Source organism: Entelurus aequoreus, linkage group LG12 (assembly GCF_033978785.1).
Source record: "Entelurus aequoreus isolate RoL-2023_Sb linkage group LG12, RoL_Eaeq_v1.1, whole genome shotgun sequence".
Taxonomy (NCBI): Eukaryota; Metazoa; Chordata; class Actinopteri; order Syngnathiformes; family Syngnathidae; genus Entelurus; species Entelurus aequoreus.
The window spans coordinates 39,350,960-39,369,211 of NC_084742.1; the positions used below are offsets into that span (position 1 = coordinate 39,350,960).

An 18,252-nucleotide genomic window follows, 5' to 3' on the forward strand; every position below is an offset into this window, starting at 1 on the left:
TCCTGGAGCATTCAAAGTTCCTTTCACTGGAACTAAGGGGCCAAGACCAACTCCTGCATAACAACCCCACACCATAATTTCTCCTCCATCACATTTCACACTCGGCACAATGCAGTCCGAAAAGTAGCGTTCTCCTGGCAACCTCCAAACCCAGACTCGTCCATCAGTTTGCCATGTGGAAAAGCGTGATTCATCACTCCAGAGAAGGCGTCTCCACTGCTCTAGAGTCCAGTGGCGACGTGCTTTACACCACTGCATCCGACGTTTTGCATTGGACTTGGTGATGTATGGCTTAGATGCAGCTGATCGGCCATGGAAACCCATTCAATGACGCTCTCTGTGTACTGTACGTGGGCTAATTGGAAGGCCACATGAAGTTTGGAGCTCTGTAGCAACTGTAGCAGCATCCGCTGACCCCTCTCTGTCAGTTTATGTGGCCTGCCACTTCGTGGCTGAGTTGCTGTTGTTCCCAAACTCTTCCATTTTCTTATAATAAAGCTGACAGTTGACTTTAAAATATTTAGGAGCGAGGAAATGTCACGACGAGATTTGTTGCACAGGTGGCATCCTATGACAGTCCCACGCTGGAAATCACTGAGCTCCTGAGAGCAGCACATTCTTTCACACATGTTTGTAGAAACAGTCTCCATGCCTAAGTGCTTGATTTCATACACCTGTGGCCGGGCCAAGTGATTAGGACGCCTGATTCTGATCATTTGGATGGGTGGCCAAATACTTTTGGCAATATAGTGTATTTAATTTTTTATATGTGAAAAATTGTTTAAAAAGTATAAAATCTTCCCATTAAAATGTATTGTATAGATAATGGCATGCATTGTGCTTATATTATATAATAGGGTAATATTTGAATAACATTAAAATGTTTACCTTCTGGCATGTCAGCAGGCATCGTGACCCCAAGATGCAGAGACCGCAGCGACTTGCAGGTGGAAGGTTTGTTTATTAGGTGCCAAGTTAGCAACAGAGGGAGCACCAGCGTGGTCGCATCAGGGAACCACTGGTGAAACACAGACGGCAATAAATCGGACAAGGCAAAAGCAGATCGCTGAGGTGAAATAAGGCAAATGTGGCAAGAGCGGTCAAATTCAACAAGTCAATTTGAATACTGAAATAAAGAAAAAGCTGACAACGCCACTGGGTATAAAATGGCTCCTAGAACCAGTGCAAGTTTCGTGTTAAGGCCACATCAGGTTTAGACACCAAATGAGACACTGAGACTGAATACAAACATATAAACTTTTTGTTATATATTGTTACAATAATTGACACTAGTATAGACCTCTAGGGAAGAATACAATGCATTAAGATAGTGACATGAAGACAAAAATAAATATCACTAAGATAATCGCACAAAAGAAAAAAGAAACAGCAACTATGCAAAGCAAAAGTAAATAACTTCAAAACAATACAAAACTAACTGAAGTACACCAAACAAAGTAACTAATTAAAAACATTCAAACACCAAAATGCACGTTTCCCTGTACTAAAAGAGAATTTAAATGAGTCACATCCTTCACTTGATCTCTCGAAACAGTGCTCTGAGTTCGGAGCGCACCTGATATATAAGTAAGTATAAGTATATATAAGTACTTATAGGTGTGTGTGTGTGTGTGTGTGTGTGTGTGTATACATATGTAAATATATACAGTATATACAAATATATGTACATATACATACATACATACAGTATACATATATGGTCAGGTCGAGCGGTAACTAGGAAAGCCCTAGCCGGGGGAGTTAATGTTTTAGCTCCCAATCAAAGGGTTCTGGGTTCAAATCTCAGTCAGGTCGATGGGCTTGCCAAGCCAAAGAATGCAGGAGTGGGGACAATGTGGGTGTGTTTCACCTCCCCCACACAGAGTAAAGCTAAGTGGTAGCTGGTCCATTAACTTATAGTTAAAAATGTAAGTATGGGTAATAATCATAACAAATAGTCTATAGTCCAAAAGTCAAGGGTAACCTCGGGGGTTAGCTCCTCCTGTGTGCCGAGGCTAAAATTGGTAAGTGTACCTTAAGTAATTCCTAGGCTGGATGGGTGGGAATAGGAACATGAATAATTAATCATTGTGAGTGTTGAGTAATCAGCTCCCCTCGGTCTGACTAATTGCAATTGGATAATTAAAGAAAGAAATAATTGAAATTGGATAATTAAAAAAACAAAGGTTAATAAAAACAAATATGAAAAACACATAGTCTTTTTTTTAATAATAATTATCAACAATTGATATGATAATAATTCAAGCAAATATGACATTTCCTTTAATTTATTCTTATGTTATTTGTATCCATTGTTCCCCATTTTTTTATTATCCCATTTTTTTTTCTTTTGTTTTTCATTATTCATTTAGAATGTTGTCTCTTTCCCAGACTCCAGGAGAGCTGATTGGTAATTTATTATTATAATTTTTTTAACCATGTTTATTTATTTTAATTTTGTTTAATGAGTGTTTATTTTTGCAATATATTTCACAAACCAAGCTCAGAAGAACATCATTTCACTGAATATATAAAACAATATAAACAAACACTACTTGAATAGTGATGTTTACTGTTGAATAATTCTAATGGAAGTCTTGTGTTTTATTAGATATCTTGTTTACATGTTTTGTACAATAATGTGCTGCTAATTATTTGGAATGTAATGGTGCATTTTGTTACCGTCAATAAACAGCTTTTTTTTAATTTTTTAAACCTAATCAAGAATTGTCGTAATTACTTTAAATAGAGAAACTTTATTTTCTTTGTAGACACATTAAAATATGATGCAAATCAATGCCAAAAAGGTTTTGGTAAAAACTTGGACCACATCTGGTCCGAATGTAATATTTGGGTAACGCATGTGTGCCATATTTGGGCCGTATGTGACCTTGTTTTTCGCTGCTTTGGACCAGATTTGGCCCAAAGCGATTTCAGATCTGGCAAATGAGTCTGTATCAAATCAATGCCGAGGTGCAAAAAGACACTGGCCCAGATGGATAAAAAGGATCCGCACCATAAAACCGTTGCTTCATCAACAAGCGCTACTGGATTTGAAGCCTAGTCAGACCTGATAGGTAACTTACAAAGCTCCAGTCGGAAAAGTTAGTGTTTTATCCCATCTCGATCATAGATTCAGGATTAAATATGTAGTTGGGGCCCGAAATCTATCCTGGTAAAGACCAAGATAGCTGAGTGGTTAACGCAGCTACCTCCCAATCAAAGGGGACTGAGTTAAAATCCAGTCAGCTTGATCACTAACTTACCAAAGCTCCTGAGTTTTGTTTCACCTCCGTCGTAGTTTACTGAGACGGGTCCTCGATTATATTTGTCGTTGGGACCCGGAATCGTGTCTTAATAAGACCCGGGACAGCTGAGTGGTTAACACCGTTGACCACAAATCAAGGGGTGCTTGGTTCAAATCTCCTTAAGGAGTCAGTGTTTTGTTTCACTATCATTGTGGTTTAGGGAGACAGGTTCTCAATTAAACATGTCATCGGGGCGCGAAAACTGTCCTTAAATAGACCAAAGATAGCAGAGTGGTCAGAGCAGCTCACTCCCAGTCAAGTCGATAGGAAACTTGGTAAGTTTTTACATCATAGTTTACAGAGACAGGGTCTCAATTAAATATGTCATTGGGGCCCGAAATCGTGTCTCAAGAATACCAAGAATAGCTGAATGGTTAAGCAGCTAGCTCCCAATCAAAAGGTACTGGGTTCAAATCCCAGTCAGGTCAAGCAGTAACAAGGACAGCTCCAGCTAGAAGAGGTAATGTTTTATATCAGAGTTTACTGAGACAGGTTCTCAATTGAATATGTCATTGGGGCCCGAAATCTTGTCTCAAGAAGACCAACAATAGCTGAATGGATAAACAGCTAGCTCCCAATCAAAGGGTTCTGGGTTCAATCCCAGTCAGGTCGATCGACTTGCCAAGCCAAAATATGCAGGAGTGGGGACGCCGGACAATGTGGGGGTGTTTCACCTCCCCTGCATAGAGTAAAGCTAAGTGGTAGCTGGTTAATTAACTTATAGTTAAAAAGGTAAGTATGGGTAATAATCATAACAAATAGTCTATAGTCCAAAATCAAGGGTAACCTCGGGGGTTAGCTCCTCCTGTGTGCCGAGGCTAAAGTTGGTAAGTGTACCATCAGTAATTCCTAGGCTGGGATGGATGGGAATAGGAACATGAATAATTAATCATTGTGAGTGCTGACCAAATAGCTCTCCTCGGTCTGACTAATTGCAATTGGATAATTAAAAAACAAAGGTTAACAAAAAACAAATATGAAGAACACATTGAAATTGGATGATAATAATAAAAAATAAACAAAGATGCATGAAAAACACATGTAAGTAAGTCTTTTTTTTAGAATATGATAATAATAATATGAATATGACTTTCCTTTAACAATTGTTTTTTTCTTTATATTAATTATTGTCCCTTATTAACCTGTTTTATATTATCCCATTTTTTTTCTCTTGTTTTTCATCATCCAATTAGAATTGTTTCTTTTTTCCCACTGTTCCTTTTAATTAGTCAGACCGAAGAGAGCTGATTGAGACAAGATTTCGAGCCCCAATGACATATTTAATTGAGAAACTGTCTCAGTAAACTATGATATAAAACATTTGCTCTTGCCGCTGGAGCTTTCATACTTACCGATGGACCTGGGTGAGATTTGAACCCAGACCCCTTTGATTGGGAGCTAGCTGCTTTAACCACTCAGCTACCCTTGGTCTTGTTAGTCACAAATTTCAGAGTCTAGGTCATTCACTATTGTAATTATGACACCTGTCGTAGTTAAATACCATTGAGGTGAAACACTATTTTGAACCGAAGTTAAATATCAAACCAACTGGGATTTGAAGCTGGTACCTCTTTATTTGGAGCCCACAGTGTTTACCGTTGAGCTATCCTGGGTTCATGTGATTCATGATTTTTGCTCATATACAAATGCAATCATTAAACTATGATAGAGGTGAAACAAAAAACTAGATTGTTGAGGTTATGGATTTGAAGTCAATCCTACTGAGTGAGAGGCGGGAGTCTTAACCACTGAGCCATTTCTTCCCACATACAAGTGCAATCAGTAAACTATGACAGACACAATAGCTCTTAAGAGAAGATTACGGGCCCCAATGACAAATTGAGGAGCCCTGTCTCAGTTACAACTACGATATAGATTAAACAAAACATTGGAGCTCTCTAAGCTACCGAGTTACCAGTCCAGGATTCAAACCCAGTACCCCTTGTTGGTGGCCAAGTGTGAACCACTGATATATCCTTTGTCTTCTTGAGGGAAGATTCCGGGGCCCAATGACAAATCAAACCGAAGACCGTCTTTATAAACTACGATGGAAGTGAAACAAAACTTGGGAGATGTTTAAGTTACCTAACGACCTGACTGGGAATGGAACCCATTTTCCCTTAGCTCAGCTATCCTGGGTCTTGGTGTCATTATTTAGCTCACGTTTAAGACATATTTTTTAGAACAGATCAATTTTGACAATTTTCCAACAATGTGTTTATTCAACACACCATGCAGTCTCGCATGTTTGTAGCCAACATTTGAACAATTAGAAACTTAATCAGCATGATTTATCATCTTTCATGTTTCCTTCTTCAGCAGTATGAAATACGTAGACATGAGCAGCAGATATGTGAGTGTGGCTTTGCAGCTGAGAGGCCTCGGATTGGTGGAATCTACGAATATATTCTGAGCTACATGTGAACTCGTAGGAGATGCCTTGTTAAGCGGAAAACATTCATCGGTGTTTAACCACGTCTCGCTGAGACCGATGACACTAAGATTGTTGTCTCTAATGATTTGTCACGTCATACATAACTTGCCACCTCAGTAGACTGCATGTGCACCTATGGCACGATCTCTGGAGAAAATGTGAATAATGTGTTATTCTACGACAAACGCAATGTGTGCGGGAACTTTCCAGCCAGGCGCTGGTTAGTTCTGGCTAAACTGACTCCTCACCCGGGGTAACACCTGTGTCTCTCAGGCAGTGGTCAGTGACTTGCCGTGTACTGCATGGTGGGGCCCCTAAGTATATCACTGATTTGTTGTGGTCCTACCCTTCGGTCTTCAGACCAGGGTCTCCTAAAGATCCCAAAAAGTCCTTTCAAAAGCCATGGAGACCTGGCTACTACAGACATGTCACTTTGATCACTTTTTACATTCACGAGCAGCACAAAAGCAAATCTTTTGCTGTCCAGAAAGAATGTGACGCTATTGAATGCAGACAAGTCAAAAACCAGTGGCAGGCGGACAACTAGAGAGCTGATTGCCCAACGCTCACAGCGATGAATTATTCATGTTTCTATTCCCACCCATCCCAGCCTAGGAATTACGATGGTATACTTACCAACTTTAGCCTCGGCACAGATTTCAGAACCTGTCTCAGTAAACTATGATATAAAACATTAACTCCTCCGGCTGGAGCGTTCCTAGTTACCGCTCGACTGCATATCTGTAAAAAGGTTCATACGCTGTTATTTTGCAGTGTTTCTTCCTCAGGCCTCGAGCCCAGATGTATACCGAGGCAAGTACAGAAGAGACCATCCTGATCCTGCAACGGCGTACGCAGATGAAGTCCGAGACATCGTAGAGCGAGTGCAGGACAAAGGAGGCAAGGTGCTGTGGTTCATTCTTTATTGTAACTACACAAAGGGAGTTTGCGTGAATACAAATGATGCTCAGTCTTTATTACCATTGTTTTGCAGGTAGCCGCTATTATCGCGGAGTCACTGCAGAGTTGTGGCGGACAGGTCATTCCCCCCGCGGGCTACTTCCAGCAGGTGGCGCAGTACGTACTCCTAGAGACACGTTCATCTTCCAAGCCTCTTTTGGTGCGCTCATACCTCTCTCTGCAGGCATGTGCGCAAAGCAGGAGGACTTTTTATTGCAGACGAAGTCCAAGTGGGCTTCGGACGGGTGGGTACCCACTTTTGGGCCTTCCAACTCCAGGGCGATGACTTTGTGCCCGACATCGTTACCATGGGCAAACCAATAGGGAACGGACACCCGTTGTCATGTGTGGTCACAAGCAGGAAGGTGGCTGAGGCCTTCATGTCGTCAAGGATGGAGTACTTTAATACAGTAAGAGTGTGTTATCATTATTGAGAAATAATTAACCTGTATCATATGCAATAATATCCACAATCATAATGTCTGAGTTTGTAGTATTAATTGTTAGACGCTATTATTAGATCTTCAATACGTTGTATAAAATAATTGAATTTAGTCCGAATCACCAAGTTTGTTTATTGTTGTTGTTGAAACAATAATATATTAGTAGTATTCTACATTACTGTATTGTATTACTAGTAAAGTGTTTGCAACAAATATTACGAAATAATTATTTTCAATTAAAATACCTGAAGTTATATTAGGTATGTGTATTATGATTTATTACTAGTGATGGCTAATCATTGTAGTTATGTAGTAATTATTTCTGTGGTATTAGCATTGTGTATGCTATGTTTACTATTGAGAGATTTCCTTTCATATTTTATATTAAGTAGTATGAGTACCAGTAGAATGAAATAATGTGATTTAATTCAATAGTTTATATTAAGGAGTATGAGCACCAATAAAAGCAAATCATGTAATTAAATATTGTATATTAATTAGTGCAAGTACAGATAGAATTAAATATTTTAAAATCACTGTAGTATATTAGTTAGTTGAATTATTGTGTATTATGTAGTATTATTAGTGATTATTATACATTGTAGTTATATAATATTTTTTGTGGAAATAGTCCTGCAATATTTACTGTTGAAGATTTATTTTCATATTTCAAATGTAAGTAGTAATTAGGGCTGAGAATCTTTGGGTGTCCCACGATTCGATTCATTATTGATTCTTGGGGTCACGATTCGATTCAAAATCGTTTTTTTTCCGATTCAACGCGATTCTCGATTCAAAAACGATATTTTCCCGATTCAAAAGGATTCTCTATTCATTCAATACATAGGATTTCAGCAGGATCTACCCAAGTCTGCTGACATGCAAGCAGAGTAGTAGATTTTTGTAAAAAGCTTTTATAATTGTAAAGGACAATGTTTTATCAACTGATTGCAATAATGTAAATTTGTTTCAACTATTAAACGAACCAAAAATATGACTTATTTTATCTTTGTGAAAATATTGGACAGTGTGTTGTCAAGCTTATGAGTTGCGATGCAAGTGTAAGCTACTGTGACACTATTGTTTTTTTATAAATTTCTAATGATAATGTCAATGAGGGATTTTTAATCACTGCTATGTTGAAATTGTAAGTAATATTGATACTGTTGTTGATAATATTCATTTTTGTTTCACTACTTTTGGTTTGTTCTGTGTCGTGTTTGTGTCTCCTCTCAATTGCTCTGTTTATTGCAGTTCTAACATGTTTTATATTCTAGTTTCTTCAAAATAGCCACCCTTTGCTTCGATTACTGCTTTGCACACTCTTGGCATTCTCTCCATGAGCTTCAAGCACGCCTGTGAAGTGAGAACCCTTTCAGGTGACTACTTCTTGAAACTCATCGAGAGAATGCCAAGAGTGTGCGAAAAAGTAATCAGAGCAAGGTGACTATTTTGAAGAAACTAGAATAAAAAACATGTTTTCAGTTAAGTTCATAACTCCACATGTTCATTCATAGTTTTGATGCCTTCAGTGACAATCTACAATGGTCATGAAAATAAACAAAATACATTGAATGAGAAGGTGTGTCCAAACTTCTGGCCTGTACTTTATATAAATATATATTATAAAATTAATAGAATCATACATTACAATTTAAAGTGTTAATGTATTCCCAAATTATTTGATTGTGCAGGTGTCTCAAATGAAGCGTCCATTGCACGGTAACTGTAACGCAGGGACGCTGACCTCCATGATAGCGTCTTTCCTATGTGTGCGTGGTTTCCATTTCCCAGTTCGGAGGCAACCCAGTGTCGTGCGCCATCGGTCTGGCCGTCCTGGATGTGATCGTGAAGGAGGATCTGCAGGCGAAAGCTTTGCAAGTAGGCGAGTACCTGATCTCTCTGCTGGAGGCTCAGAAAGAGAAGCATCCTCTCATCGGTGATATCAGGTAAAAAGCATCACTTTCATAAAGGACGCAGGCGAGGGCGGCAGGACTAAACATGTGGGCTCCATGCAGGGGTCGCGGCCTGTTTGTGGGGGCAGAGCTGGTGAAGGACCGCTTAAAGTTGACCCCGGCCACAGCAGAGGCCCGAGAGGTCATTTATCGCTTAAAGGAGCAGCGAGTACTCCTCAGCGCAGACGGACCTCATCGCAACGTGCTGAAGTTCAAGCCGCCCATGTGCTTCGACACCGACAATGCCGACTTTGTGGTGGACAAACTTGACCACGTACTCACAGGTGCAACAGGAAGTCATCACATCTCTTAAGCATAAATGGCGGCTCGCCATTTAATGCATTTTATGTGTTTGTTTTGTTTCTTCACAGAAATTGAAGTGGCAACAGGAATGAAGACAGCCAACTTACTAAATGGAGTGAATGGCGTCAATAAAATACACTTTAGAAAATATTGGCCTGCGCCCTAATAGACAGCATGCTTTAAAAAAATTAATGAATAATGTACACATATTTAGAAAATGTATACATATTTTTATAAATGAACCCGGACCCCAAAATAATTCTCCCCTTCATGAAAAAAATATTAGATGGTGCCACTGGATAGTACTATGATATCCCAGTTTCGTCATAAAGTGCATTCATTGTTTGTCTAACACAATATTTAAACATTGACTGCATTGGTACAAATAAAAGCCTTACTCTAAATAAACACCATATTTTATTGTATACTATAAAATCAGACTATCATGATTTGTGTACCAAAATATTATTTCAAATTGATTTAGAATTATTACAGCACATATTTGAAGATGATTTGTGAAACTAAATAATAATAAAAAAAACGTGTTTAAACACCTACTCTAAATACTGTAAACAACTTTTAATAAACATATGTATTATAGTACATATTTTCTTCAATCATTAACTCAATCAAAATAGCATCAATTAGAAAACAAAATTGCATTGATCCAAATCAATCCCTTATACCAAATAAATGCATATATATTGTTAAAAAGAAAAAAGGAAAAAAAAAGACTAAATTAAAATACATATATTTTAATTATTAAATGTATTTGTGGGACTTTTTTAAAACATGTATTGGTGTATCTTATATTTACTCTAAATTGTATTATTTTGGCTGCATATTAATTGTGAGACAAACGCCTTACCCTTAACAGATACCTAATATTCTGAGTTGAGCCACTAAAATGTAGAGGCTCAACAGTAGGCAGTAGAGTATTTAATACTCTACTGCCTTCTATTAGGAAAGATAGTCTTTAGTAAAAAAAAAAATACATGTATTTGTATGTTTTTTGTTTTAAGGTTCCACTGGTGACTCATCATAGCAGGGCGGCGCACATCAACCCTTCAAAACACCAAGAGACCAGAAACCTTCATTTTAAAACATTGATATTGATAAGCTGCAGATTTAAGAGAACATGCAATGCTTGCTTGGTTGTTGTTTTAATAACATGACTTTTGTTTCGCATTATCATTTATCCTAATTGGGAACTCAAGGAGACACACTGAGGAATAGTGCATTAAGGGTCACAATGGAGGAGGTCGGAACACATTAACAAGAGAACTTCAAACAATTAAATTAAAGTGAGAGCAAGTATTTGATAAACTGCTGATTTTGCAGGTTATCTTCACTGTATTTTAGAATGTTTAATTTCAGTGGGTGCTACTAATCTAAATACTAATCAGATATGACTTTAATTTACAAAAGCTGGTGCAATATGTGGCTTCTATTTGTGTAATTAGCGACTGTTTCACATGTGCAATAATATTTGGAAAGACTTGACACTTTCATCACCCTTGAAGTGAATGAATGCACCATGGAACAAAAATATGCTTGTGTGTCTTTTTTTCCATTTGGTCCTTTTGAATCCCGACATTTGATTTGTATTTTAGGGCTGTCCAAACTTTTTCCACCCTGTGTGGCATACATAAAAATTGAGGACGATTGATTCAATATTTGCATTAAAGAAACATATCCAATGATTAATCTCAATAAGCTATCTGAACAAAACATTTTCATCCTAGCTTTGTGTTTTAGTGACAAAGCAAATCATTGTACAGTGGATCTCTGCTTATTTGTGGTTCTGCTTGTACATATTTGTTTTTAATCGTAAATAGTTTTTTTTGTAGATAAATAGAAAGTTAATAGACAGCCGTTTGATTGCAGTATTTGCTGGTTAAAAAAAAAAGAAGTGCTGCAGCTATGAATCCAGCAGAGGGTGCTGTCTCACAGGTCAAGTTACTCACATTTACCAGCAGCAAAATGTTTTGACTAGACATGTTTAACTGCAAGTTTTGCAAGTACAAAACTGTATGCCTGTACTTATCAATCTGTGAAACTAAATTATAAATGTGTCAAATAACTGTGAAAGGCATATCTCGGGTTTCAAGTATTCAAAGTAGGCTTTTTAATATTTGTGTTTGTTATTTTCTGTGGGTCATGGAACATAACCCTGAGAACAGCAGGGAACTACTGTAATATCTAATATTGTATCTAATTATTAAATAATTCACTTTTTTAAATAAAAATGAGCAGAGGGAAAAAAAATTCCCCTCGGGCACCGAAAACAAATGTAGGATTGTGGACAAAAGTGCAACTGCCAGGATAATTTCTTGTTTATTTCTTTTTTTTTTAATATATAAAAACAACCTACTTTCCACTGCAAGGTTGACACATCTCCAGTGCTAGTTGTTAATCGATTTTGGAGTCCAAACTTTGATTTCTCTTCAGCAAGATCAGTCCACACTGAATGAATCCAAGGGTGCTGGTGCATTTATCCCATTAGATAACCACTACAGAAGGGGAAAACATGTCAAGCGTAAGCCAAATGCAAACAGTATTCTATGAATTGGATATATGGACTTACGGTAGCTTCATGCGCATGAACACACGGGCCATGAAGAAGCTGAGGAGCACGCTGACGAAGCCAATGAAGAGCAACAAGAAGCGGTTGAGTTTAGGGATGTTGGGCGCATTAGATCGGTCCAGGATGATGAAGCCCAGGCCTCCCATTGTGAAGAGGAAGCTGGAAGCCAGTCCTTCCATGATGTACTGTCCATTTACCCTTAAAAGACATGATCATTAGGGTTGCGCAATGTAGCATTCTTGCCAGCGGCTAACGTCATTTCACAGTGCAAAGCCACTTCTAAGTCAGCAATCCTTACCTCCATGGTGGCAAATAAACTATGTTTCTTACAATTATCATTATCACTGAAGGACAATGAATAGCTAAGCATGCTGTACTACACACTGTAGGAGGATATGTTAACTGTACGATATAACTCTTAAATGTAAAGAAAGGTAGGAAGAGCAATACAAATATTGACAGTAATGATACCAAGTATAGTATCCATATATATTTTAATTATTGTTTTCAAACTCAGTAAGTCCCTAGACGCAGGAGGACTTTTAAAGGGGAACTGCACTTTTTTTTGGAATTTTGCCTATCATTCATACTTCTTATGTAGTAACATTCTATGTTAGCTACCTCTCTTTGTTTATAATGTATATTTTCTACTTGATCTACTCTCTATATAATGCTGCCCTTTTTTGCTGCAGCTGTTACATATACTGTAATATTGTACATTGTAATATGGATTTATTATATATTGTATATATTATATGAAAAATATAATTAAAATATAATATATCAGTATATATTATATGCTGTACATATATGTAAATATTACATATACAGTATGTTATATATTATATTGCTACTATGGTACATATTTAGTCTACCTTTTACCTTTTGTTTTCACCCTCTTTTTGTGCCCCTGTGTGCATTATCCTTTCCATCCTTACCCTTTCATCCTTTGTAACTGAGCTACTGTGTGGAACCTTTTCCCTTGTGGATCAATTAAGTTAGTCTAAATCTAAGTCTAAGTCTATAAGTAAGACAACAGCATATATGTTTTTCTTTTTTGGTGCATTCTAAATTGTAAATAAATGCGATCAAAAGTCCGCTTACAACAAAGCCTATGGATATCCCACTATTCTGCCTATTAGAGCACTTAAAAACATCCAAACACCTTCACTTAGGTTTTATATACACACTGTAAATATATATGTAATGTTGTAACAGGCACATCTATAACAACATATAATATTTACGTAATTTGCCCATTTTAAGCATACACGGCTCATTAATTAAAAAAATGTATCACAAAGTTTGCTTTTTTTTCCAACGTCATGATTCTTACTCACTGCAGACTTCCTGAGAGCCAACAAACATCACTTACAATGTCTGCTGTCATTAGGATGCCGACTTATAGAATCTTGTTTTAGTCCTGTTTAGATGAAGAATGACTCATAATCTTCGCAAAGAAATGTACCAACTTGTCGGAATATGTCCTCATCCTTCTCCTATCCAGGTGAGAGACATGATTTATGATCTACGATAAACTTCCCCAAGCAAGGAAGGATGGTGTCCATATAGGCACAAATAAATAGTTTGTCTGCATTAGCACTTACAATACAAATACTAATACTTGGTTAATATTCAAGTTACGAAATAGAAATAGAGTTTTGTTGGCGCTTTTCGGATGTTTTTATAGGGTTTTATGGGACCTCCCATTGTCAGCTGACTTTTTTTACAAATTAAAATGCATTAAAAAAAAAAGTTAAAGTCCGTCATGTCTTTCATAATGATTGTGAACGAGAGGCAAAATTCCCAAAAAAGTGCAGTTCCCTTTTAACCTCTTAAGGCCCAAGCTGTTTGTTTACATGCTTTTTTTTTATTTCTCTTTGCTAATTGGGCTTATTGGACCCTAATTAGAATAAAAACTAAGAATCATATTTTGATATGATGTACTTAGTCCATAAATACACAAATGTGTACTTCATGTTTAGTGACATGCTAATTCCAGTATGTTATACTCTTCTGACACCACCATATGGCAGTATAAGTGTCCACATAAGCGGCCATAAGACCCCAATTCAGTAGTGTACACAATTTTGGAAATAAGAGCTAAAAGGTGCTGTCCATGGATGTGGCCACTAAGGCCTTTAGAGGTTTTAAGGGCAAAAAACAATTTAAATTAAAAACCAGTAGAAGGAAATCATTTACATATTCATTAATCAATCAACGTTTACTTATATAGCCCTTAATCACAAATGTCTCAAAGGGCTACACAAGCCACATCGACATCCATGGCTCAGATCCCAAATCAGGGCAAGAAAAAAACTCAACCCAATTGGCACAATGAGAAACCTCTGTGGGGACCGCATAGGTGGGGACCTCCCCCCCTGGGCTACCGGATGTCGAGTGGATCTAGTTAATAATGTGAGAATTTAATTGATATTGTTACACAACCAACCTGTACTTTTTGTCCGGTTATAATTCTGACCAAACATGATGATCTTGAAAATGTCAAGTATCAGTATGGCCAATACTGCCCATGTGATTGGATCAATGCGTAAATGTGTAGCATCGCCCAAAACTAATGTAAAGTGTCCAAACAACAGCAGAATAAGTGCATCGTTCATTTTAACAGAAGGGTAGATAGAACCGTGGTACAACTGAAAGTGAATTACCAAGTAAATTAATAAAAGGGACAAGCGGTAGAAAATGGATGGATGGATTAATAATAGGTTTGACAAAATAAAACAACCAACAATGACGACAAATGTTACCACATACGTCAGCAGCCACATTAGGAGGCTTTGTTATCCGCTTTGAAATAATATAGCCTGTACCTAAATCATACTTGCCAACCCTCCCGATTTTCCCGGGAGACTCCCGAATTTCAGTGCCCCTCCCGAAAATCTCCCGGGGCAACCATTCTCCCGATTCCCGCCCGGACAACAATATTAAAGGAATTGCCTTTAGCGTCCTCTACAACCTGTCGTCACGTCCGCTTTTCCTTCACACAAACAGCGTGCCGGCCCAATCACATAATATCTACGGCTTTTCACACGCACAAGTGAATGCAAGGCATACTTTATCAACAGCCATACAGGTCACACCGAGGGTGGCGGTACAAAACACTTTAACACTGTTACAAATATGCGCCACACTGTGAACCCACACCAAACAAGAATGACAAACACATTTCATGAGAACATCCGCATCGTAACACAACATGAACACAACAGAACAAATACCCAGAACCCCTTGCAGCACTAACTCTTCCGGGGCGCTACAATTTACACCCCCGCTACCACCAAACCCCGCCCACCCCACCCCATCTCCCGAATTCGGAGGTCTCAAGGTTGGCAAGTATGACCTAAATATGAGCATATGTTGTTTACTTAGGTAGAAGATGCATGTGTCTGAGTATTATTAGCAGCTGCATGATAAAAGGGTGATTACCTGTATGCAAGGAAGGCTACAGGTCTCTGATGTCCATGCTCGTCCGTCATCGAGCCCACACTTGGAGGCTCCACTATGACGTCATAGATGATTCCTGCCAGGGGAAGACGCGTATTCAATAAAAGGGTCATTGAAAGAAATATACACGCAAAACACATTAAAATATAAGTTTATCCAACTTGGCGGTCTATCTGGGAGCTTTAACGTTTGGAATTGGTTAACTGGGTTTCTAATGCTACCTTAGCTCGAACTTTAGCTCGCCTCTTTTTCTACTTGACGAGCAAAGTATAAAACTTAATCAACACAAACCTGTACTTCGTTTATATGTAACATTGCAGCCCGAGTGTGTTAGTGTCCTATTACACGCTATTAAATTAGCATCCCTTTTAACATGCTAGCTTACCACAACCCGTTAGCCTGTTAGCATGCTAGCCTTTACCTCCGGTGATGAGAAAGTAGGAAACAATAACAACAGCATACACTGTCATGGCTGACGGCATATGCACCCAGGAAGGTTTCTTCAGTTTTACATTGGGACATTCCAGCACAGTAAAAGGTATGCTGTATAAAGTCTCCATGATGCTGTCCTCTTCTTGCAGATCCTGCTTCCTCCTCCTCCTCTTCTTCTTCTTCGTTGGTGTGCTCTTCGGCGACGTGTCCCGGAAGTGAAGTCGCGTTTACTTTTTATTTTTTTCGCACGTTAGTTTTACTACATAACGAAATATAAATATGAATATGTTGTCACTTGTTTCATGTTTTATCGCTTTCAAGTACTGTAACTAACCAAACCCTCAAGACATGATACAAGTAAGATATTCAGACATAAAACATTCAACACTGAATTTTCCGTATTTGTACAAATTCAGTGTATTTTCTGCTATAAAGTACATTTTTAGTAATATGTATGAAATATTTACAATTTGGCCGGGCTGTATGTATACATACATACATACATATATATATATATATATATATATATATATATATATATATATATATATATATATATATATATATATATATATATATATATATATATATATATATTTATATATATATATATATATATATATATATATATATATATATATATATATATATATATATATATATATATATATATATATATATTTGATATATATATATATATATATATATATATATATATATATATATATATATATATATATATTTTATATATATATATATATATATATATATATATATATATATATTTTATATATATATATATATATATATATATATATATATATATATATATATATATATATATATATATATATATATATATATATATATATTTGATATATATATTTGATATATATATATTCATACTTGCCAACCCTCCCGTTTTTAGCGGGAGACTCCCAGTATTCAGCGCCTCTTCCGATAACCTCCCAGCAGAAATGTTCTCCCGACAAACTCCCGGTATTCAGCCGGAGCTGGAGGCCACGCCCCCTCCAGCTCAATGCGGACCTGAGTGGGGACAGCCTGTTCTCACGTCGGCTTTACCACAATATAAACAGCTTGCCTGCCCAATGACGTCATAACTGTAGAATGATCGAGGGCGAGTTCTTGGTTTCTTATGTGGGTTTATTGTCAGGCAGTTTCATTTACGTCCTCCCAGCGCGGTAACAACACACAACAACAGCAGTCACGTTTAGTCTACCGTAAAGCAGTTCGTCTGCGTAAACAGCAAATATGTAACATTCTTAAACAGGACAATACTGCCATCTACCGGATAGCATGAGTTGGTGAATTCTAGCTTAAATATATTTAAGCCACGCCCCCACCTCCCGATATCGGAGGTCTCAAGGTTGGCAAGTATGTATATATTAGAGATATATACACACAAATATATATATATCTATATCTATCTATATATATATATATAGATAGATATAGATATATATATATACTGTATATATATATATATATATAGATATATATATATATATATAGATATATATAGATATATATATATATATATATATATATATATATATATATATATATATATATATATATATATATACATACATACATATAGATATACATATATATTAGATATATATAGCGCACTTTCCGCGCACGCGATGATGTCACGTTATCGACGAGTAAATGCATTTTTAGACATTATGATTTGCCTGAGCGGCTAGGAGACACTGTGAGTAGCAAATGGTACAAAGTGGATAAGAAAAATTTTTAAAAAATGTTTTGTTTTTATATTGGGACTTCCCGTGGGCCTGATTTTGGACGCTGGCGGGCCGGAATCCGGCCCGCGGGCCGTAGTTTGGGGACCTCTGGTCTAGACAAACAAAATACTAAAAACGAAATCAGGAAAACTTCCAGTAAGTTGTTTAAAAATACATTACGTCATGTAAATTAATTATAACGTCAAAGACTTTCCACAATTTAGAAATGTCGTTGAAAAAGTTCCACCACAAATTTTAAGAGATCACACATTCCCATTTCACAATTGTGTTTTCAGGTTTGTTTGCCCATATATGTATCTAACTTTTAATGTCAGTGTGAACAGTAAAAAGTATTTTTATTTTTATAAATCAGCCCTTTGATATGTGGATATAAATATATGTACCAAATGCAACTGCAGTCTGACCTATCAGGTCACGTTTATCCGACATATACGTCTTCAAAATGTGACTAACAAAATAAAGTGTATAAATGATCAGAAAACAGGCAGGGAAAGATTTAGCGCTGCAGTCAATGTCTCTCTTGCCACTAAAGCACCAGGACTGAGGCCCACTAGAATTGGAGCTATAGATAGATAGAT

The 18,252-nt window shown here is 37.1% G+C and overlaps 2 protein-coding genes across 3 annotated transcripts in view; one reads left to right on the plus strand and one right to left on the minus strand.

Annotated features, from left to right (window-relative positions):
- Nucleotides 1-11,029, plus strand: part of etnppl (ethanolamine-phosphate phospho-lyase) — a 38,435-nt gene extending 27,406 nt beyond the window's left edge. The window contains exons 6-11 of one of the 2 annotated variants that reach the window (XM_062065949.1): nt 6,531-6,647; nt 6,737-6,819; nt 6,887-7,112; nt 8,940-9,094; nt 9,164-9,384; nt 9,472-11,029. In XM_062065949.1, coding sequence (XP_061921933.1) covers nt 6,531-6,647; nt 6,737-6,819; nt 6,887-7,112; nt 8,940-9,094; nt 9,164-9,384; nt 9,472-9,569 — 900 coding nt within the window. In that variant the 3' untranslated portion in view covers nt 9,570-11,029. Of the gene's footprint in view, nt 1-6,530; nt 6,648-6,736; nt 6,820-6,886; nt 7,113-8,839; nt 9,095-9,163; nt 9,385-9,471 lie in introns of those variants that run through there. The other variant, XM_062065950.1, reaches the window with a different exon arrangement.
- Nucleotides 11,030-11,692: 663 nt separating this feature from the next.
- On the minus strand, nt 11,693-16,089 carry ostc (oligosaccharyltransferase complex subunit). Its single transcript, XM_062065951.1, has 4 exons — nt 15,877-16,089; nt 15,438-15,531; nt 11,991-12,188; nt 11,693-11,916 (listed from the first exon to the last, which is right to left on the minus strand). Exons 1-4 carry the CDS (start codon nt 16,013-16,015, stop codon nt 11,898-11,900), a joined length of 450 nt encoding a protein of 149 aa, XP_061921935.1. The 5' UTR covers nt 16,016-16,089; the 3' UTR covers nt 11,693-11,897.
- Between the last annotated feature and the right edge of the window lie 2,163 nt (nt 16,090-18,252).